This window comes from Panulirus ornatus, chromosome 63 (assembly GCF_036320965.1).
Source record: "Panulirus ornatus isolate Po-2019 chromosome 63, ASM3632096v1, whole genome shotgun sequence".
Classification (NCBI taxonomy): domain Eukaryota; kingdom Metazoa; phylum Arthropoda; class Malacostraca; order Decapoda; family Palinuridae; genus Panulirus; species Panulirus ornatus.
This window is the reverse complement of record NC_092286.1, coordinates 11,405,705-11,429,186: the sequence shown is the minus strand read 5'-3', so window position 1 is coordinate 11,429,186 and position 23,482 is coordinate 11,405,705. Positions and strand designations below refer to the sequence as shown.

The 23,482-nt window shown below is 40.6% G+C and overlaps 1 protein-coding gene and 3 long non-coding RNA genes across 6 annotated transcripts; 3 read left to right on the top strand and 1 right to left on the bottom strand.

Annotated features, from left to right (window-relative positions):
* Positions 1-352: 352 nt before the first annotated feature.
* LOC139745887 (uncharacterized) lies at positions 353-11,671 on the bottom strand. The gene is made up of 3 exons (XR_011712016.1): positions 11,537-11,671; positions 1,431-1,578; positions 353-574 (listed from the first exon to the last, which is right to left on the bottom strand). It is a non-coding gene; the product is annotated as an uncharacterized lncRNA (long non-coding RNA).
* Positions 3,850-7,126, top strand: LOC139746041 (uncharacterized). The gene is made up of 3 exons (XR_011712050.1): positions 3,850-3,899; positions 4,617-4,890; positions 6,970-7,126. It is a non-coding gene; the product is annotated as an uncharacterized lncRNA (long non-coding RNA).
* Positions 9,274-10,597, top strand: LOC139746017 (uncharacterized). Its single transcript, XR_011712042.1, has 4 exons — positions 9,274-9,337; positions 9,491-9,563; positions 10,243-10,284; positions 10,495-10,597. It is a non-coding gene; the product is annotated as an uncharacterized lncRNA (long non-coding RNA).
* A 76-nt stretch (positions 11,672-11,747) lies between the features above and the next one.
* On the top strand, positions 11,748-22,570 carry LOC139745886 (uncharacterized). 3 transcript variants are annotated; one of them, XM_071656534.1, is made up of 4 exons: positions 11,748-11,873; positions 14,918-16,751; positions 16,782-17,682; positions 18,529-22,570. In XM_071656534.1, exons 2-4 carry the CDS (start codon positions 15,531-15,533, stop codon positions 19,893-19,895), a joined length of 3,489 nt encoding a protein of 1,162 aa, XP_071512635.1. In that variant the 5' UTR covers positions 11,748-11,873; positions 14,918-15,530; the 3' UTR covers positions 19,896-22,570. The 3 variants fall into 3 exon arrangements, with proteins under 3 accessions (XP_071512635.1, XP_071512633.1, XP_071512634.1); XM_071656532.1 differs by having other exon boundaries at positions 14,918-17,682; XM_071656533.1 differs by lacking the exon at positions 11,748-11,873 and adding an exon at positions 12,414-12,520 and having other exon boundaries at positions 14,918-17,682.
* Positions 22,571-23,482: the final 912 nt, after the last annotated feature.

Here is a 23,482-nt window from a genome sequence, read left to right as displayed (position 1 = left end):
GGTTTTTTCTCTTTGATATCATGATAAGACGATAAGAAGCAGCTTGATAAGACGATAAGAGGCAGCTTGATAAGATGATAAGAGGCAGCTTGATAAGATGATAAGAGGCAGCTTGATAAGATGATAAGAGGCAGCTTGATAAGATGATAAGAGGCAGCTTGATAAGATGATAAGAGGCAGCTTGATAAGATGATAAGAGGCAGCTTGATAAGATGATAAGAGGCAGCTTGATAAGACGATAAGAGGCAGCTTGATAAGATGATAAGAGGCAGCTTGATAAGATGATAAGAGGCAGCTTGATAAGACGATAAGAGGCAGCTTGATAAGATGATAAGAGGCAGCTTGATAAGACGATAAGAGGCAGCTTGATAAGATGATAAGAAGCAGCTTGATAAGACGATAAGAGGCAGCTTGATAAGATGATAAGAGGCAGCTTGATAAGATGATAAGAGGCAGCTTGATAAGACGATAAGAGGCAGCTTGATAAGACGATAAGAGGCAGCTTGATAAGGTAGGTTTCACGGCTCGTAGATTGCTTCTCGTCTCGCCATACTCCATCATCTCCCCGATTTCACTAATTTGGAGGAAAAAAAAAAAAACATAGTAAAAACATTAAGTTTCCAGACGACGAATAATTCCAAAAAAAGAAAAGAGTATCATATACTGGTAAGAGAATATTTACCTTTGATGTCTTGTCTGGTTAAGAGAGGTTTCAATCTGGGATGTAGACGAAAATTGTGAAGTTCGATTCATTTTAGAATCCACATAGTTACATTATATTAAGTATTATACGTTAGGTGAAACTACTAAACACCAGCTGCCAAATGACAGTAGTGGAAATTATACATCAATTGATATAGCATTCACACGGAAGGACTGGAGAAGGCGACCAGCAAACTAGTGAACAGAGGGACTGTAACAGGCAAAATGTTGCTTAAAGAAAAGTGCAAAAAAGGATAGGTGAGGACAAGGGACACACCTCAAAGCAAAGCAGTATATTGTATTTAGATATAAGACAGAAAATGGACTGTAGAACACACAGATATGAAATTTAGAAGTATACACACAAACAAAAATGAGTGTTTATCTTCGAGATCAAGAGAGAGAGAGAGAGAGAGAGAGAGAGAGAGAGAGAGAGAGAGAGAGAGAGAGAGAGAGAGAGAGAGAGAGAGAGAGAGAGAGAGAGAGTAGAGAGAGAGAGAGTTACATAGATACACGGACCACTCAGACCTAAAGTGCAAGCGAGGTGGTGTGGCCTTAACGTTAAGAAAAAAAAGAAAAGAAAAGGCCCCCCCCTTGTAAGCAGAGAGAGAGAGAGAGAGAGAGAGAGAGAGAGAGAGAGAGAGAGAGAGAGAGAGAGAGAGAGAGAGAGAGAGAGAGAGAGAGAGAGAGAGATTAAAACGAGGCATCAACCTCAACTTCGTACTCACATAGCTCAATCACCAACCCCAGTTTGAGCTTCTTCAGGAGTTTCGTTAATGCTGCTGTGCCTGGATCGTGAGCATGATGCAGGCTTAAACCCGAGACAACTGCGCTCGTCATCACCGCCACCAGGATGATCATCACGAAGAGGAGACGCTGTGGAGAGAGAGAAGAAGAAGGAGGAGGCTGCAAATCACACGCTTGAAACCAACGCCAGGAGATTACCCACAAGGGAGACAAAGTTATCTCGATCCTACGGGACTGTATGAACACTCTCAGTAAAAGGCCATGGCTTCAGTGAAGCGCCAGAGGGACTGACCATTGCTGATAGGTGTGTGTATGTGTGTGGAGGGCTTGGCTGGGCTCAAGGGGCCGTGTCCCAGGGTTTTATATATATACATGTACATCCCTTGACGGGACGAATGTCCTCGAACAGTATGAATCTTGCTCAACGACAGGCAATAAAAAGAGAGAGAGAGAGAGAGAGAGAGAGAGAGAGAGAGAGAGAGAGAGAGAGAGAGAGAGAGAGAGAGAGAGAGAGAGAGAGAGAGAGAGAGAGAGAGAGAGAGAGAGAGAGAGATAAACGAAGATATTCGAAAGATAATACACTGAAGCGGGAGGCTATATAGATGAGAGGTGAGAGACGAAATACGAAAGACCGACCAAATATTGAATTATGAGACACTTATATCCATAGCTGGGTCATGAGATGGTGGATGCAACAGGCCCAGGGAGTGTAAAAGATACCAAAGGGCATATTATACCTATTTCAAGTCTCCTCACCATTGGACTAATACGCACGTACTTCTCCTCGTACCCCATAACCAAAATATGTAAACAAGTTCCTCACATATCATCCTCCTTCTTAATCTCCCAACGTAATGTTATCAGCAGTAATTGAATAATGGAGTAAGTCAGTAATGCGAATAGTGAGTGTGAGAAATCAGGTTCTAGTATGGTTGATCCCTCGTAATACCAGGGACTATCTTAGCAATATCTGCTACATGCAGTGAGGGTGGCTGAGTATGTATGTATGTCTTCACGTAATGGATGAAAAAAAAAAGTTAATATTTGTGGTTATGATTATAACTCGTCTGAGTCTACAATGTAAGTTATTTCTTTTTGACTTTGATATACAAAAGAAAAGTTAGGTTTTACTTCGATCGATGCTATGAATAAATACATACTGTCGAGTTTTGAAATAAATTTGGATGAAATGCTGAATAGGTTTCAAAGTTACATATATGTAGTTAGATACTTTATAAACGCGAGTAATGTAAGTTCAAGTGCTCTCTTGTTTGAAGCTTAAGAAAATAGGGACAGCGTGTGTGTGTGTGTGTGTGTGTGCGTGTGTGTGTGTGTGTGTGTGTGTGGCAGATGTGGAGATGGGGTTTTAGTGCTGGATTTGAAAAGGTTTCATATAGGCCATACTCCTGTATATTGAAGAAACAACGCCTTGAATATAAACAGAACATATATTAGTAATGTTTTAAAACAGTCTTGCTATTTTTCCTTGGCATCATCATATATATATATTTTTTCTGTTAGAAAATTACATTCAGCTTTGTGTAACGGTTTTGTAATATATATAAAAGAATGTATATATATATTTTTTTTTTGATGTTGCTTTCGTGTTCCACATTTTGTTGTGTCACGGTGAAGTTCGGTGATGTTCGTAAAAACTCACCTTGGCGAAAGATCCTGTTTCGATCGCATACCTTTATCTTATGCATTCTCCTCCACCTCTGTGCATACTTCTTGCAGTAAAGATTATAAGGCATTTTTCTTTCTTTTTTTTTGGAGAGCGAGACATATATATATGACATTAGGTGTGTTGATGATGTTCTTTGTATGTGGCTTGTTAATAGAGATGAAAATGCATTTTTTACAAAAGTAAAATTGTTTGGTGGACTCAATGAAGCTCGCTCATGAAACTGAGACAGATAGTGCACTGGTATTCTTAGACTGTAATGTTCATATAGATAGAAATAACCTAAAGTTTATTATATATCTTAAACCCATAAATACTGTTCACGTATTCCCTTACTACTCTACTCATCACACAGAAGTATTCACATATAAATTCAAGGAGTATGATATACATAAAAGTAATGTATAATTCATAGATTAAAGAGCACCACAGAAAATTAAGAAAACATTAAGCAAAACCTTCCCTTTTTTTCGTTTTTGAAGGCTATACTGTACAGAACATTTTTTTCTACTTTTTTTGTGAATGAAAAACTGCATTTCCAGTACCGTTTTTGTCTACCTACATGACTATCACTTTTTTGATCATGTCTTTTTTAGAAAAAAAAAGGGCAGAAAAAAGTGAACAGTTTCTCAGGACCATAAGTGAACAGTTCCTCCTCAACATAAAAAGTGTAGGGAGTAAGGGACCTATATAATGTCCTGGGGAACTCCTCTCTCCAGCAGAGGCTCACAGTCAGTATCTCAGCCAAGTCAACTCTTCAGTCATGGTCAGTATCGTTCTTCGCAACTTAATCTTCTATACTAAGTTTACGACGAGTTTGCCTCTTCAGCTTAGCTGTAACGGAAAGGGGTCCATTTCGGACATTGTCTTCATCGCCAATACCGTTCTTTCCCCCGATACAACTCAGTCTTATAAGTTTATACGAGTTTAGAAAACTACGTTACAGGTTTACGTTGCGTCTCCCTAGCTTATTTATAACGCAGAAGATCCGTTTCCGACGTCGTTAGTGTCCCAACTTGCACTTGCCCAGCTTTCAGTGCTCTACCTTCAGGAAAACTGGTGATATGTCTTGCCTCGTCCCGCGGTGTACTCGCTCTTAGAGTCATGTATTTGAAAACGTTATTCTGTCTGCATATCTCGTTTGATGTGCGTCTCCGTGATTCCCATGTGGAGCTCCATAATACTTAACATCTAACTACGTATCTCCCTATGTCCCTCACTTCCACTCACTAACCTCTTGTCATTTCATCTGTCAAGTTTCACTGTTAATCATATCTGTTCAAAAGACTCGTGTCCTTGGGTCCTGAGTCACGGGTGATGGAGAAGCAAGCACTTTGGTGTGAGGTGGTACGAAAATTTATTCTTCTTTGTCTTTCCCTCAAGTCTCAAGACCCTTGTGGAGTTGAGTATGTGTGTGTGTGTGTGTGTGTGTGCCACGAGATATGAGCCATTGGTATATGACATAAAACCTTGAATTCTACAGCGTGTCTTCGTGGTGCTATTTGCGGTTGTGGCGGTGAAGATGGTTTCGGTCAGCGGCTTCGGAATTGGCAATGGCAACACCAGAGATGACACCCAGTTGTTTGGATTTCTCAATGGCAACACCGATGATGATACGCAAAATTCTGGCATTTTCGGCGGCAACGCTGGAAGCGAAAACCAAAAAGCTGGATTTCTGAATGGCAACACTGAAGGCCAGGAGTTCGAAATTCCACAGTTCATAAAGGACTTCAAATCAGGAGTAGTCGAAGCGCTTCGTAAGTATGTCCAACAATTCAGTTTTAGGTTTTCAACTTTCGCTTTGTCTATGATCATGTCTGGCTGAGAGCAATTCTTTCTCTATTCTTATCACTGATAATACACCTTGAACACAAAAATTCATACACATACAATATGAACATAACCCACACACACACACTCAGACAGACCAACATAGGTAGGTATATATATATGAACAGACAAACAGCTGAATGATCTCAACACGCCAACATCTGCCAGCGACTGAAGTATGTCTCCCTCCACCTAACACGCACCTTCAATTCTCCCTTAATAAGCGAATCTTTAAAGCACCCTTGATAGACCTCAGATCACTGCAACCTCAACAGACGCTCCCTCACTGCATCGCCTGAACCACTGGCTATGATCTAAGCATTGTAAAGAAAACTGATAAAAACTGGACATGTAAAGAAACTGGGCTTATGAGGAGTTCTTTCTGTCCTTGCTACTGAGTAGACTGGAAGCTGCAGGATCCCTTGGAGAAGGAGTGCTGGAGTAGTTTATAAATCATTTATCTATTTCATTGTACTTTGTCGCTGTCTCCCGCGTTAGCGAGGTAGCGCAAGGAAACAGACGAAAGAATGGCCCAACCCATACACATACACATGTATATACATAAACGCCCACACACGCATATATACATACCTATACATTTCAACGTATACATACATATACATACACAGACATATACCTGTATACACATGCGCATATTCATACATGCTGCCTTCATCTATTCCGCCGCCACCCCGCCACACGTGAAATAGCATCTCCCCATACATATATATATATATATATATATATATATATATATATATATATATATATATTCTTTTTTTTCTTTCAAACTATTCGCTATTTCCCGCGTTAACGAGGTAGCGTTAAGAACAGAGGACTGGACCTTTAAGGGAATATCCTCACCTGGCCCCCTTCTCTGTTTCTTCTTTTGGAAAATTAAAAAAAAACGAGAGGGGAGGATTTCCAGCCATCCGCTCCCTCCCCTTTTAGTCGCCTTCTACGACATGCAAGGAATACATGGGAAGTATTCTTTCTCCCCTATCCCCAGGGATGAATCCCTAATAATACTTTACAATATAATGTTATCAAATTTAGTTAAAATAAATCTGCTGCCTTCCCACAAAAGCCAAAAAGTTGTATATAAAACCAATAAGGGTTCAGTCAATCCTTGTTTGTGAACACAAGGAAAAACACAAAACAATTATTCATTCACATGTTGTTGATATTTTGAAATGCAAATGCATCATATTCTCCTAACTTAAAGTTTGGAGCGTGTCAGCCAGTCAAAGTCTTGAACTGGGGATAGAGGAGAAAGAATACTTCCCACGTATTCCCTGCGTGTCGTAGAAGGCGACTAAAAGGGGAGGGAGCGTATGGCTAGAAATCCTCCCCTCTCGTTTTTTTTAATTTTCCAAAAGAAGAAACAGAGAAGGGGGCCAGGTGAGGATATTCCCTTAAAGGTCCAGTCCTCTGTTCTGAACGGTACCTCGTTAACGCGGGAAATGGCGAATAGTTTGAAAGAAAAAAAAGAATATATATATATAAACATATATATATATATATATATATATATATATATATATATATATATATATATATATATATATATATATATATATATATATATATATATATATATATATATATATATATACATGCAAATATAAAACATGATAAAAGCACTTTCATAAAATACATGATGCCCTCCAACAGCAAGGATTCGAACCTGGAACTATATACGTAGTAGCTGGATACGCTGACCACTTGGCAGCATAGCCGAGTGGTCAGCGCTGCAAGCAACCACGCATATGGTACGAGGTTCGAGTCCTTGCTGTTGGAGGTCATTATGCTATATGTATATATATATATATATATATATATACACTATATGTTTAAGAACTTACTTAAATATTTTGTTTCACTGCTCTGTTTACGTTTGCCATCAAAACATTTAAACCATTACAAATGCATCATTACTTCTATGTATATTTTCTCCGACGAAGTGCCCTTGAAAGCCGTTTTCTTTCTCTCTTACATTTTCACAGGCAGTAAGTTTCAGTGAGCACCCGCGGACCTGCCCAAAGAAGAGGGGGGTCTTCTTACCGTATGACCCGGAAGGTCTCTGGAAGCTGCGTCCTCTGATGTAGTTGTCGTTGGACCGACACCAGTCGCTTCTTAATTTCTTTAATAATAAAGTAAAAAAAAAAAAACGAATCATAAGATTCATTTTCCTTTACAGTGTTGTATCATGGTATGATCTGGGGGGCACTGGATTCATATAAGTGAGACAAGCAAAAGAGGATCTGATAGTCTATGATGAGGCTATCAAAAGAATCCAAAGTTCTTAATCTATACAGAAGGAGATGATAAAGCACGAGTCGCGTCTCTATCCAACACCAGAGATGGAGAGAGGACTGGAAAGAGAATGAGGTCATTAGAGGCGTGCTTCAAGTGGTCTGTTCTGGGACTATCGCTTATGTTTCAATAGAACGATTAAGTAGGTGTCCTCGGATGATGTCAAGTGTAGAGCAATCGGGGCCTCGACATACAGGAGGGTGAGAGGCATGCAAAGGAATAGAGTGAATTGGAACGATGTAGAACTATACCGGAGTCGACGTGCTGTCAATGGACTGAACCAGGGCATGTGTGCAGCGTCTGGAGTAAACCATGGAAAGTTCTGTGGGGTCTGGATGTGGATAGGGAGCTGTGGTTTTCGGTGCATTACACATGACAGCTAGAGACTGAATATGAACGAATGTGGCCTTTTTGTCTGTGTTCCTGGCGTTACCTTGCTGAAGCAGGGGATAGCGATGCTGTTTTCCTGTGGGGCGGGGTGGCGACAGGAATGGATAAGGGCATGCAAGTATGAATATGTATATGTGCATGCATATGTATGTATAGGTTGATATGTATATGTATGTATATGTGCGTATGTGGACGTTTATGTATATATATATATATATATATATATATATATATATATATATATATATATATATATATATATATATATATATATATATATATATATATATATACATATATATATATATATATATATATATATATATATATATATATATATATATATATATATATATATATATATATATATATATATATATATATATATGAATATATATATATATATATATATATATATATATATATATATATATATATATATATATATATATATATGAGTGGATGGGCCATTCTTCGTCTGTGTCCCGCTTCAGAAGGTAATCATCTTCTTATAACTACACTGCCTGTGTCAGGTCGAAGCAATTCTACGTAAACCTCTCGCCGAACTAATTCCACATCATTACAACACTGACCATCGAAGACAGTTATCACGAACTGACCAGAGCGACTGTGATACGAAGGACGGCCTTCCCCTGTTCTTAGAATCACAGCACATTTAAATATATTGTAAGAGGAAGCAAACGCCCGCTTGAATGATGTTTTTTTTTTTTTTTTTTGGCACATGGCGTCTCTGAAGAGGACTGTGAGAGAAGGAAGTCACTGCAAACAGTGCCATTACCAAAACGAGGTAGGTGTGCAGTGCAGGAAATGAACTCGCTGCTGAGAGTCGCAGTTCTGGCGATCGCGGAGCGTCGCAAAAACTGGCTGTCATTTGTGAAACAGGTGGAGATTCGCCCTGGTAGATCTGTGGCCCCTTGTGATATCTCCAGGCTATTATCTTTTTTTTTCACTTTCGCACCGTCTCTCATTTAGTCAATAACGAATGACCTACACTGTCATATGAAAATATTCTTTTTTTGATATTATGGATCTATCATATGATAATTATTTTTTTTTCTATTTATCATGGTTCTAGATTATCTTCTTTGATGTACTGTAGCACTGAGTTTCTTCTCATTGTTCTCGTTCCGTGAGATGTAAAGAAGGCCAGTGTTGTGTTATACCAGTTCTTATGATAATTGTTAATCCTCTTAAGTAAGATATCTAAGAGGCTTAACTTCAGTTATCTATTCTTTAGTTGATCGGTAAATAAGAACACCGACCGAACTTGATTCTTGTTGTCTGGAGTTGAATATCTTTTCGTGATAGCTCAACACACATCATCAAATTATTCGACCCAAAGTTCTGTTAAGGATAGGCATTAAATGGCACATCATCTCCCTTAACATTTTTCTTTTTTCTCTTCAGCCTAAGTTCAAGATCAAACCACACACTGAACATATTTCCTTAACGGCAAAGCCACATATCATCTTTTTTATTCCGTGTACCAAAATGCTTGAGGAAGACAGGGTACTCTGTCCAAGTTGGTAGACGTCTTGAAGGTTACAAGTAACGGGAGTGAATGGTGTTATTTAAAGACTCGGTCGCCTCACCCTCTACCTCACTGTGGTTCAGCCTCTCCTTCACCACACATCCACCACCACTATGGTAACTCTCTCTGTTATGCAGTACATTATTTGACAGGTGGATCTTACATCTCGTACCTCTTTTGCAATGGGAATTTCACGATATACTATGACTCAACTTTTTCATACACTTTCTTTTCTTTTTATGACGAGTGGATGTGTTTATTCCATACAGGGTTTGCTGTCGTTGTTGGCTGCGCTGGTAGCGATGATAGCTGCGGCGTATGGCAGTGCATATCATGGCTACAGTAAGTTGATGGTTGGTTCGTTATCTGGAGTTGACGCCTATCAACTGCCAGGGTTATTAAGACTGTTGATTATCACGTTAGATCCATCAATAGGAAACACCTTGAACGCCATGTTCAAACAGTTCAAGATAATTCGAAGAATATAAACATTGTCGTTATATATATATATATATATATATATATATATATATATATATATATATATATATATATATATATATATATATTGATTTGTCGCTGTCTCCCGCGTTAGCGTTGTAGCGCAAGGAAACAGACGAAAGAATGGCCCAACCCACCCACATACACTTGTATATACATACACGTCCACACACACAAATATACATACCTATACATATATATACGTAGGGTATATACCAGACTGCTAGTGATGAGTATCTTTTATTCGCAATTTGTCTCAATTTCGCGGTGAACATACAAGTACAATTATAATGGATGGTTGTGTTGTTATTTGAACTCTGGGCCTACCATTATCCATTTTCGTTAATTCCAACAACAGCAGGTTATAACTACCATTTTATAGAGTCTTAGATAGCTTTCCTCAAGTCTTTAAGATAATTCGAAGCCCCAAAGATGCCTTCAGTACGTACATGGCTCTCTGGACCTGGTGTTTATATTAATGAGCTTTTAGATTGCATATTGAAGGAGATTCTATCAACAGGAGGCGGTTACGTTAACACCCATTCTGGATACGGTGGATGAGGTGAGTTGTCCTGTAGTAGTAGTAGTATATAAATGTTTTGAGTATATGAATGTTCATTTATGAGTAATGTATTCATATCTATGATCGACAAGGAGTGGTGACAGCTGGTATGGGGATAATGATTGCTGGTATAGAAATAGTGATTGCTGGTATAGCGATTTATATTTTCCCTTTAAAAGAGTGTTGACAGCTTTTATCTGGCCATTTCAGGAGGCTGGAAGGGTATAACATTACCACAGGGAGAGCGAACGTATCTGGGGCTCGATGAAGACATAACAAAATCAATGCATATCATTAAAAACTTATATTACTATTGTTGTCTTTCGTTTATCCCTCACTGAGTGGAAGAGATGAATTCTTTTATGTGATATTGTATATGGTACTTTTATTGAGATACTTTATGAGTTTAGTTTCTAATTCTTATACTTTTGAATTATTGAATTGAACTTCCAACCTTAAGTATTTTCATTTTGTATCATGTATGCAATATTACAATAAAGACATCTTATTTCATCATATCTTATCGTATCTTATATTCACACCTTTTTCAAACTTCTGTATTCTATGTACGTTCATCATTTCCTGATTCACTTCAACCCATTCTTTCATCACTCTATAAGCCGCCTCTGATTGTTCTCTCCCTGTAGATTTTCAGCGAACTGTTTACTAACTAAATCTTCAAGCTAACTTAGAAATTCAAATGTGATCAGGTCACCCCTCTCTCCTCTTTCTTCCATGGAGGGAAAGTTTAAGATTTTTTGAGCATTTCACTATGACTCACTTCTCTTGATTCTGGTACCCTGTTTGCTGCACCTCGTCTGGACCTTGATTAATTCATTTGTGGGTTACGGAGATGGTTCTACGCTCGTGTTGCCCCGTCTCTTAACCTTGTCTATAAATGCCGTCTCTTTATTCCTCTGTGTATACGTACACATGCAAACACACCCTGGCCATCCGAAGGATGGATGAAGAGCTGAGTTCACTGTGGGCCGACTGCCGCGCCCAGAATTCGAACCAGGGCGGGTCCGTTCGTGTATGTGTGTGTGAGTGTATTGATATAAACACACAGGCATATGTATGAAGTCTCCCCATGATGTAAATGACTTAAATATTTTTCTGTCTTGTCATTTATGTTATAACTTTCACACCAGGACGTACCTACCATGTTTCATGTCAACTGAACTATCACTGAAAGTCGAAAATACCACGCAATAAAAAAGGACAAAGTAAAGGTGCAAGGAAAAATACATACCCGATCATTGCCATGTTCACTTTCGCAAGGCAACTGTTGACCCGACAAGAGGCATTGAAGCAATCGTCAACAATCAATATTTAGTCACGCGAGAGCCTTGAGCTACGCAATTGCTTGAGTTCCCGAGCAAAACACTCGAGGGAAGGGTAGAGAGAGAGAGAGAGAGAGAGAGAGAGAGAGAGAGAGAGAGAGAGAGAGAGAGAGAGAGAGAGAGAGAGAGGGATTGCTCCGGGTGAGGTCGAGCGGAGCAGAGGTAGGCTTTTGGGTCACGAGCACCAGGCAGAGTGCTAACTAACTAGGAGTGGGAGCTACACTGGCTGGTCGTGTCGTCGTCATGGTAAGTTCCTCCTCTCATTTGACGGATTCTTCTTCCTCCTCCTCCTCACCACTACTACCACCACAGGATCTCACGGTGTATTTAGAACCGAGTGTGAAGTGTTTTGGGATACAGATTCAACCGGGATTGTTATGTATTGCAGATAGGGGACACAAAGGGCGAGGGAGAAACAAGGGAAATCAAAACAGGAAAATTTGCTTAACCGCTTTCGTGTATTTCAACATATCCTCAGATGGCGGAAAACACACAGAGACAACAGTAGATGTTAACAGGATCATATCTTACATGGTGATGAAACAGGAAGTGAGGGTGGTATAGTAACCCAAATAGGGTCGGAGGACACTCACGTAACAAAACCCGACCTTACTACTCAGGTCACTACGGGTGTGTCAGGTCATCAGCCTTCTTGCTCAAGTCACTGTGAAATTGATGTAAGATGACGCTGTCTAGACTAAATACTCCTCTGCTAACAATGATAACTTTACCATCAGACAGCTTCCTTACCATCAGTCAGCTGTATAAGAGCAGATTCCAATGAATTTCTGTTCATAAAACGTTTACACTTTACGACTGAAGAAGCTTTGGACCAGTCAGTTAGATGTGAGCTTTTATTCACGTGAGCAAACAGAGCACTAGATCGTTGATCAGTGAGTACACAGTATTCATGTTGACTAACACGACATTTGAAGTCTTTACCTGTCTGTCTGTCCCAAGTGAAACGAATTACGTGATTTGCAAGGAATTCTGTAAACTATACAATCGTCATTACTTGAGCTGTTCTTAATCAACATTTTCTTTACAGTGATCTCATGAGAGAGAACTAATTCTACATCAAATATCCTAGGCAGTGGAATGATAGGTTCAAATAGTTTGTGACTGGGTAAACACAGAATATGACTGGAAGACAGCCGTTATTCTGGATTAGAATGAATGCATTTCATACTTATGTATATGTCACTTGTTTACCAAATAGTGTCGTCGCTATGTCTCTTCGTTGTATATCAACTAACTTATATTTCTTTCTTGTACCTCCCCTAATGATGTGATTATTACACGATCGTGCACTTGGGAACTTATCGTGTTTCATTTTCTCCGTGGACTCATAGGAATATATATATATATATATATATATATATATATATATATATATATATATATATATATATATATATATATATATATATATATTCAAGAACTTCGCTCTGGCTCCTTTGGATGTTTTTGAATGAAATTCGTATTTTCCTACCAAGTTAGTATATTTTCCCATTGAAATTTAAGGTGACTAAAGATATCAGCGAGGCTACTGACGTCAAAAAGACAAAAAGAGAATGTCTTTACTCACAGAAGGAGGTCAGGAAACTCATTAAGACTAAGTCTGTCTGCTTTCCTTGATGTAATGCGACTCATTATTACGCTCTGGAGACTGACATGTTTTAGTTTCCCCCATTGAGAGACCTCATGCTGGAGGTGATGGGGAGAGACAGGCTGGCCAAAGCACGAGATAAATATTTGTACTGCACTCCCCATACACGTACCTACCAAACGGTTCTTGGCAATATCAGGATCAAGGTCGAAGGGTGACATATATAAAAATCTCCTCGGAAAGAGCAGCGTGCCCTTTGTTTACCTTTAGCCTGTGTACGGTTTCAAATGTCAATATATCATTATTGCGACCGAGGAGGCTATGTATAAGCAGGTGTGTGTGTGCTGGGTTTATAGTTGATTCGACACATGTGTCTGCAACAACTCTGGTTACATGTCGCGTTTGTTTCTCGAGAGTGGCATGTTCGCTGCAAATAAGGCACGCACACAAGAAGTACATCTGTCTCTATTCCATGTCATGAAATTTGAAAGTCTTTAAGAAAAGAAAAAGGGGTAACCTTCTGCCCTTCTACCCACGAAGATAGGTAAATAGATAGACTGATAGATATCGAGGAATCCAATAGCATCAATGTGACTGTGATGCATGATGATATGTCACCGATCCCATCATATGCAATGATATTTCGATGCGTAATTATAATTGAAATCAAGAATAGGATGATCTGGGTAAGAATTATACATTCAAGAATTAGAATTCTTTAGCAGTTTTCTTCGGCAGTGTTTATTGCTGGGTGTGTGTGTGAGTGTTTCTCTATATTTTCTTCAAAGTCTCGAAAAGTTTCCGAAGTGTTTAAGAGTAGGGATAGTCGAACTAAAAAGATTACTTAGGGAAAGTACGTCATCCTACTTCAAAAAAAAATATGAGCCATTATATCAAGGAACAGTGAGCTATCCACTAAGGAACAGAGAACTATCCCACAAAGTGAACAGTAACCCGTACACGAAGGAACAGCGATCCATCCCACAAAGGAACAGTAAGCCGTGTGTATAACATGAGATTGTGTCACATAAGAAATAGGGATGATTATAATGTATAGTGTATCTATATATTTCCTCTCCGATAGTCATACGCTATGTAAGCATTGTTTTTAGAAGCATTGAGTAAACAAATATCTAATATGTATATATATATATATATATATATATATATATATAATATATATATATATATATATATATATATATATATATATATATATATATATATATATATATATATATATATATATATATATATATATATATATATATATATATATATATATATATATATATATATATATATATATACCTCAGCTATAGAAAATATAATGTCTGCACATGTTAGAGGAAAGGTAAGAGAAAACAATCATAAGACTCAGGAAATGACTGTCATGCTCTATGCATCATAAGGTTTTGGGGAAACTCTCGTCGTTTTCAAGGTCTTGAGTTGGGAATTTCCAATTTTCCAACAGACTGTAATATAGCATCATAATTAAAGCATTAACGTGTATAAATAGAGTTAGCAACTAGGCACAGATGACCTTAAATGTAATGCATTTTAAGGAAAGATTTATGTATAAGCAGGGAATCCACACAGACGAATATAGAGTAGGCAGACATATCTAGATGTAAATAGAATTCTTAAAGACACACGTAATGATACCTTCCTGATTTTGCAGGATTTCAGGATGAAGGTGTTCATGTGGTGGGTGATCGTTGTCCTTGGCGAGGCTGGGGTCGCCAGGCCCTGGAGGAATCCAGTGCATGAGGCTCCTGGGAGGCAGATGGATGCAAGAGGATCACAGGATCTCATCAATGGTCCTGGCAATGTAGCGATGAACCTTAGGGATCACACTCTCTCTCACTTACGCGCTTCTCGAGGTATCAACATCGTTCATCCCATGGCTTCCCCCTCTCCTGATTCGCTCGCAAGGGCACCTCGCGCCTACCTTTTTCCTCCTGGCGTGGCTGACGAAGGGACACCCCACAATCACACTACTCGTCCTGAGGAGACTGACGACGACGAAGCATCTGGTGATCACACTGCTCGTTCTGAGGCCGGGCCAATGATACCGCATGATCGTCCGATGGCTGACGCACGAACGCTTCGTGATCACGTTGTCGTTGAGGTGGAAACGCCTCATGACCACGCTGCCTCTTCTGTGACTGGCGCGAGAGTTCTCGGTGATCACTCTCTCCGTCCTGATTCTGAGGCGTTAGTCCCTCGTGATCCCATTTCTCCTCCCGTTACTAACGGAGGAACACCCCATCATCGCACTGCTCCTGCTTCTGATGACGGAGGAAGAGCGCGTGAGGAGGACGGTGGATGGTGGTCGTCTTCTTGCCATCACTTCGAAGCCTCCCACAGAACCGCACGTGAGGAATCGATATCGGCTCTTGAGGCACTCGCTGAAGAATATTTGGAAATCCCACAACCACCGCCAACATCAAATGAACCGGACTGATCCTCACACGATAGGAGGGTCTTCTGCAAGTGGAGATGTAAGGAAGAGTGTGGTTCTGACGCCACACTCCATCGGAAAGTCGTTACTGTCGGTAAGAAGAGCCTCTGAGTTTAACAATTCAGAACCAAAACATGAAGATGATAAATCTCAAGAGGACAGTAACTTCCAGCCAGAACGTCGAGAGAGGAAACGTCTAGAATTGAAGAATCCAGAGTCACAACATCCAGAAAGGAGACCTTCAGGAGCTGAGGACGGAGAGACACAACATCCGGAAAGAAAAGATCGAAAAGTCAAACACCCAGAGCTCCGAGTTGCCAGGGACTTCAAGCCTCAACGCCCACAACATCCGGGAATGAAACCTTCATTTGCCGGATCTCTAGGAACACAAGAGTCGGAAAAGAAACCTTCAGAGGCCAGGCACCACCAGCCAATATACTCACAACCCAGACTTTCATATTCGGGAACGGGATCTTCCGTTGTTAGGTCGCGGAAATCATCGAGTTCGGCAAAGACGCCTACATATGTTGGGTCTCGAAGACCGAAGTATTCGGGAGAGAAGCCTGCACATACAATGCATCTAAAAGCCCAGTACCCAAACACGAGCCCTTCGGATAGTAACCAGCAAGAGACACAGGGAAAGAGACCTCAGGAGTTCAAACATCTAGAAGCACAAAATCTGGAAAGAAATCCTTCGAATTTAAGGCAATCAGAGAAGAAGCCTCATGAGATTAGGGACGCAGATCAACAGTATCTGGAAAGAGGATCTTCAGAGGTTAGACACCTCGATCCACGACATCTCCGAACCGAGCTTCTCGAAGAAATCCATCAATCTTCACAAATCCTGGCGGAAAAGCCTCAAAATGTGAAGTACCAAGACGTAGCATATCATATAAGGTTACCTTCAGGAGTTAGGTATCTGGACCCACAACCTGTTGAAAGGAGACCATCAGAAGACACCTTCCCTGAACAAGAAGAAGAACAACAGCAGTTACAGGAGAGATATTTACAACCGCAGTTTAATGAAGAAAGATATCTACAACCACAGTTTAATGATGAAAGATATCTACAACCACAGTTTCATGAAGAAAGATATCCAGAGGTTAGATATTTTGAGACACAACAGCCAATGGAACAACCCACAGATGTCTGGAACCCTGGTGACCCAGAGCCACCATATCCAAGATATGAAACCCCTTTTATCAGGTACCTACAACTGCAACAGCCTGACCTAAAACCCCAGGAGGTTTGGTACTTTGATCTACAACAGCCTGACCTAAAACCCCAGGAGGTTAGGTACTTTGATCTACAACAGCCTGACCTAAAACCCCAGGAGGTTAGGTACTTTGATCTACAACAGCCTGACCTAAAACCCCAGGAGGTTAGGCACCTAGAACTAGAACAGCCCGACACACAACCCCAGGAGGTTAGGTACCTAGAACTAGAACAGCCCGACACACAACCCCAGGAGGTTAGGTACCTTGATCTACAACAGCCCGACACACAACCCCAAGAGGTTGGGTATCCAGGACCACCACTGCCTCAAAGGAGACCTATAGAGGCAAGATATCAAAATCCAGAGATATGGACAGGCTCATTAGACGACTCAGACATCATGCTTACAGAATCTCATAGACGTATACGTCGAGCTCAGACGAGCGGGCCTATCGACTCACAAGATTCTGAGAATAAGAGGCACTTGAGAATCCCCAGCACAAGCGGAAGTCCATCGGAGGGATATCAGCTTGGAAAAAGGGCCCAGATGGAGAAGTATTTCCGTTTATTAAGGTCAGCTGAGAGACCAGAAGGAGGAGAGATTCTGGGAGAGCAAAACGCAGCTGGGAGTAGTAGATTTAAGATCGTGTACGAACCCGTGCATGGAATACCTCAAGCGCCAGACGGGTCTCGTCCAGCGAGCGTCGAAGGCAGCGACGTCAACCTCCCGCACCAGTACCCAAGACCAGTGAGAATCAATGTTGATGGTGAGTGTCACTAGCAGTTCGTGCTGAATGGTTGCAGCTTGATCGTGGAAGTTGATTTAGGTTGAGGTAGTTCCATTTAGATCAACGATGTGGAGCGTGAATGGTTCCTAGAGAGATGTAGGGTTAGAGAACCAGAGGATGTAAGATGGAATTCAGTAAAAAACTGGTTAAAAAGGATGTCAAAGTATGAGTTTATAGTATGAGAGCGGTTGGTGAATGGAAAAGAGTGACTGAGGACATGGTTCATGCAGACTGCATACATAGATTTAAGGAGTTGTAGAGAATGATCAAGTGAAGAGGTTCCCCACGAGTGTAAAATTCCCTTGCCATAGAGTATGAATGAGAGAGAGAGAGAGAGAGAGAGAGAGAGAGAGAGAGAGAGAGAGAGAGAGAGAGAGAGAGAGTACATATATCTTAAAATACATCATATTTGATTATACAACCTCTGACCCCTTTAATGAATCTCCTGCAGCTTCCAGGCTGCGCTTCACCAAGCAGCAGGAAAATGATTAACTAATTTAGAGGAAGAAGTTCCTCAACGGAACTTTACTACTTTTTCGTCCGTTAACAATGAGACAGCCTTGCTGTAGGTGACGCTTCATTCGCAATGCAACTGCAGGCAGGCGGAGACCGGTAACATCTATATAATATCATATGTGCCTATTCATATATTTATATATTTGATGTTAGATGGTTCAAGGTGTGTATGTGTGTGCGCGTGTGTGTATGTGTGTGTGTGTGTGTGTGCGTGTGTGTGTGTGTGTGTGTGTGTGTTCATTTTTATATGAAGTTTGTTAAGTGCCCATTAACAGATCACTAAGCCACTGCCCTATATATTCTTTTCAGACAACCGAAACAAACCACTAACTGACGAATATCGCTATCCTGGAATCATGCTGACGCCCTTACACAAGGACCAGAGTCCAGATGGCCCCGTCAGACGGGCCAGCACAATCGACAGCAAAGTTAGCAGCGATCCAAGGCTTCGGGATGATGTCAATCAGGCATCTCACGCTGAAGGAATCTTGCTTCCTACGTATAGCACCCACCAGCAACCCTCTGGAGAGGTAACAGCTTGGATCGATGGCTCTCCTGGTGCTTCAACCTCTCACAGGAGAGTCCCTCATCATGGCAATGATATACCAAGACTTCCTGGTAACTTCGACAGCATCAAGTATAACCACACCGACGTGCACACTGTGGGAATCCCTCAGCGCGAGATGAACGGCAGTGTCTACTCCAACGTCTTTAAGCAGCAGCGTCCAAGGTTGAAAGATAATGATCACTTTGCTGGCGGCGCCCCTCTTCCCGCATCGCATGGGAGGCAGGTTCCACTGAGGCATTATTATCTGATGGGCTTACCTCTTAGAGGCCAAGCTAAAAAGGTTTTTCTTCCACGACGAGATGTGGATAGAATTCTAAACGCTCCAGTTGCTACGGAGTCTATCATTGCGACTACGCCACCAAGAATCGTTCCAAAACAAGCGATGCATTTGATTGATTTTCTTAAAACATCTGATGATGGTGTTCCAACTCGTACTGACAGTATCAAATGGCTCACCAAGACCACCTCCGAAAGTGGTAAGGATAAAGGACATAATAACATGGACGTCTATGGTACTGCTAGGGTAAATGATTCTGATATCTCTGATGGTTATGGGAATAGTACAGTGGCTGGACTCACAAGTGATAGAGGGTCGGAAAATTGTACGTGGCCCTGTGATTCAACTCCTGGCGATGGAAACGGATCTGGAGTTACTGATTCGAATGCGACCGAGGATTCAAATCTTGAGGAAATTATTCCAAAGGTGTCTGGTGATTTTCCCTCGGCAGTCATAGGACCCAGGCATTCTAAAGGCAACAGCTCGAACTTCATTGGTTCAAACCCATTTGTTTCAAAAGCTTCCGATGATCATAAATCAGAAGACACGAGTCCCAAAGATTTTGGCAGTGACGGTTCAAAGACCAGTGAAGCCACTGATTCAAGAGATAGCGAAGCTGGAGCGTCGCATGCCTACGACAAGCCAGATGCCTCAGACGGCGAGGAGGCAGAGGATCCTGGTAAGGAGAACTCTGAAAATCCTGATATCAAAGACCCAATTCGTCTTGAACCTGCGGACGGTTCAAGAACCAGCGTTCCCGAGACTGAAGGCGAGGTTGATCATGACATTAATGACAGTGAAGGTAACAGTGAGCTCGGCTATTATCGCTGACAGAGATTCGAAATCTTCAAAGAACTACTCATCCTACTGACACACAAGTTAATCATGATGACAAGCCTGGCACCCAAGATGATGGGTTGAAACACTCGCCAGCAACTGGTGAAAGGGAATCGAGAGGTTCTGATGATGGTAGAGCCAATAATGCCACCTCAGACGGCAAATCTCTAGCTCTCGTCGACGGTGAAACCGAAGACTTTAGAAATAGCATATATGAGGCATCCAGGCGTGTTAAGCTGTCTACTAATGTCTCTGGTAATGATACAAATGGAGTCTCTCGGGACACCAAGCTCATTTTCCCTCGAGTTAATGCGTCCAAGAACACTGTAAAGGATAAGGCTGGAATGCCTGGAAATGGTGAGTCTGGAAATGATAAACCTGAGGTCTCTGGAAATGATGAATCTCGCGTCTCTGCAAGTGCTAAATCAGAGGCAACTGAAAGGGATGAATATGATGTCTCTAGAGACAGTACGTCTGTCTCTGAAAGTGATGAGACTAAGGTCTCCGAAACTGATAAGAGTATGGGTTCTGAAGGTGATGGGTCAGAGGTCTCCGGAAAGGGTAAACCTGAAGTGTCTGAAAGGGATGAGTCAGAGGTTTCTATTGGTGAGTCTAAAATGTCTGACAGTGGTAAACAAGACTCATCTGAAAATGGTAGGGACGTGATCTCTAGAAGTGAGTCTGAAGACGATGAGTCTGATGGAACTGAAAATGGTGAATCTAAGAACACTCATGCCAGAGAGTCTAAGAGCTCAACGAAGGAATCTCAAAACAGGCAAAACCTTGAGGTTGATCATGCCTACGCCAAGAGAGTTCAGACGATGAAGATGATGAAGATGATGATGATGATGCTGAGGGGAGACCTGATAAAGACGATGGTGATAAGGATAGTGTTCAGAATGACGAGGATGGTGATAGCTTAGATAACAAGACTGACGGTGATGATGACGAAGACAGTCCTAACAACTCTGAGGCCATTGCTTCCGTCAGTTTGATGGGATGAGAAAGAGAGGAAAGACCTCATTCCAGAATTGACGCATGTCCCCGTCAAGATAGACAGTAATGCGCCCCTCGAAGGAGGACAGACTGTCAAGGTGACTACAACTCCTTCTAAGGATAATGGTAATGTTAAAGCAGTTTATGCGGGTCAAGCTGTTTCTCTCTGAATAAAAGACTTGCTTCTCTGGATAAAGGTGATAATGTTTTTCTTGGCATAGCAGCTGCTACTGCTGAAGAAAATAGTGATACTTCTCTTGAAAGAGATATTACTCCTGCCAGTGACTATAGCGAATCTGCTTTAGGGAGAGATAAGGTTTCTACTGTTAAAGACACTTCGAACGTTTTCGACAGCGAAATCAGCAATAGATCAGGCAAAAACGTGGATGGTGTTGTTGTCGTGGTTAATATTACTGATACTTCGGCTGCCTCTGGTGAGGGCGGTGGTGAAAGAGATAGTAAGGATATGGTCGGTCAAAAAGTTATCCTTGATTTAGGCGAACGAAGATGGTGAAACACCCAGTGGAAAAGAAGAAGATGCCGTAATATCCACTGAAAAAGGAGATGGTTCAGTTGACGCTGAAAAAGAAGATGGCTCACTTGACACTGAGGAAGAATATGGTTCAGTTGACATTGAGAAAGATGGTTCAGTTGACACTGACGAAGAAGATGGCTCAGTTGGCACTGGAAAAGAAGATGATTCAGCTGCCACTGAGAATGAAGATGATACAGTTGACACTGAAAAAGAAAATGAGTCCTTGGGTAAAAAGAATGAGGATTATGTCAAAGAGAACGAAGAATTAGCTGAAGTAGATGGCAGAGCACTTACTGATGAAGATGGGAGTTCTATCTTTGAAGAGGGAGGCGGCACAAATGGTTTTGAAGATGCGGGTGCCATCGGTGAAGGCAGTGGTGCATCTGTTGACGTAGATGCTGGTCCTGTTAGTGAGGATGGCAGAGTCAGAAGGAAAGGCAGAGCCAGAGAGGAGATGAAGCTCATAAAGATGAACATTAGGAGAGGATACAGAGATGTGCTGAGTAGGCAAAAATAGTTTTATGGGATTAGGATTACATTACTTTTGGCAGCAGGAGTGATATATATATATATATATATATATATATATATATATATATATATATATATATATATATATATATATATATATATATATATATATATATATATATATATATATATATAATGTTCATTGCCAAATGATTTCTGTTCTATAGTATCTAGATGTTTTCATGCCTAACAGAACACTATGCTCTTCACAGTCTCAGTTGTGTCACTAAGGCCCATGTTGCCATGAAATGAATTATGAAGAACATTACTTATGTACATAGGCGGTCGAGAGAGAGAGAGAGAGAGAGAGAGAGAGAGAGAGAGAGAGAGAGAGAGAGAGAGAGAGAGAGAGAGAGAGAGACAGACAGAGCGTTAGTGAAAGTGATTTCCGTTGAATTACAAGTTTGAGGATTTTTCTTTTCCATAACATGACCTTGTTGTAAATAAATCTTATCCTGGATCAGACAATATATCGCAATAGTGAATCTCAAAATACCAAAATCAAGGTTTGAGGACTTTCTTTTTGCTGTTATAAGATTAAGTATATGAGTCCGCATGCAGTCTCTTGTGTTGTTTGTTTGGCTTGAAATATATCTTAATTTGCGTATTAGACGTATAATTTCTAACTCCTTTTCAATAACAATAGAGTTGAATAGAAAAATTTGTTAATCATAACCTCCAGAATGTGTTCATGATGAAGCTACATTGATATATATATATATATATATATATATATATATATATATATATATATATATATATATATATATATATATATATATATATATATATATATATATATATATGTATATATATATATATATATATATATATATATATATATATATATATATATATATATATATATATTTATATATTCTTTTTTTTCATACTATTTGCCATTTTCCGCATCAGCAAGGTAACGTTAAGGACATAGTACTGAGCCTTAGAGGGAATATCCTCACTTGGCCCCATTCTCTGTTCCTTCTTCTAGAAAATTAGAAATAGGAGGGGAGGATTTCCAACCCCCCCGCTCCCATCCCTTTCAGTCAAGGCCTTCTACATCACGCAGGGAATACGTAGGAGGTATTCCCTCTGACATCCTGTGACCGTACACCTTGTCCACGAACTTCTTTCCTTTGCTCATAAAGTTATGCTCTTGGTGACAGCGAGGGCTATCTCGTCATCAAGGGTGTTTGTTTCCCGGTAGCGGACAACTCATTAGAATATTTTCCAAACGTTGGCAACAAAAATGTAAACAAACGAGCCGTGTTTTCTGTTGAAATCCCGCGGGTGACTTGACCCAGTTGGCTGTGTTTTGGCTATGCGACGTGACAGTCGGGCATACGAAAGATCAGTGGGCTCCTCCAGGTTATGTGAACACGTAACCGCAATACAGAAGCTAAGCTAATATAGCAGCTTATCTTCCAGTGCTGAAGTTACAGTACCAACGACCTCGGGGTAAATACGATTGGCAAACAAGAGGTTGTCATTTTAAGCCTAGTCTGAATGCAGCCGA

What these genes read in the sequence shown, in the direction of transcription:
- LOC139745886 (XM_071656532.1), top strand. Translation starts at nt 15,531, where the DNA reads ATGACGGAGGAAGAGCGCGTGAGGAGGACGGTGGATGGTGGTCGTCTT. An exon ending in AGTGAGAATCAATGTTGATG is followed by an intron (nt 17,683 to 18,528) that starts GTGAGTGTCACT and finishes TATTCTTTTCAG; the next exon opens with ACAACCGAAACAAACCACTA.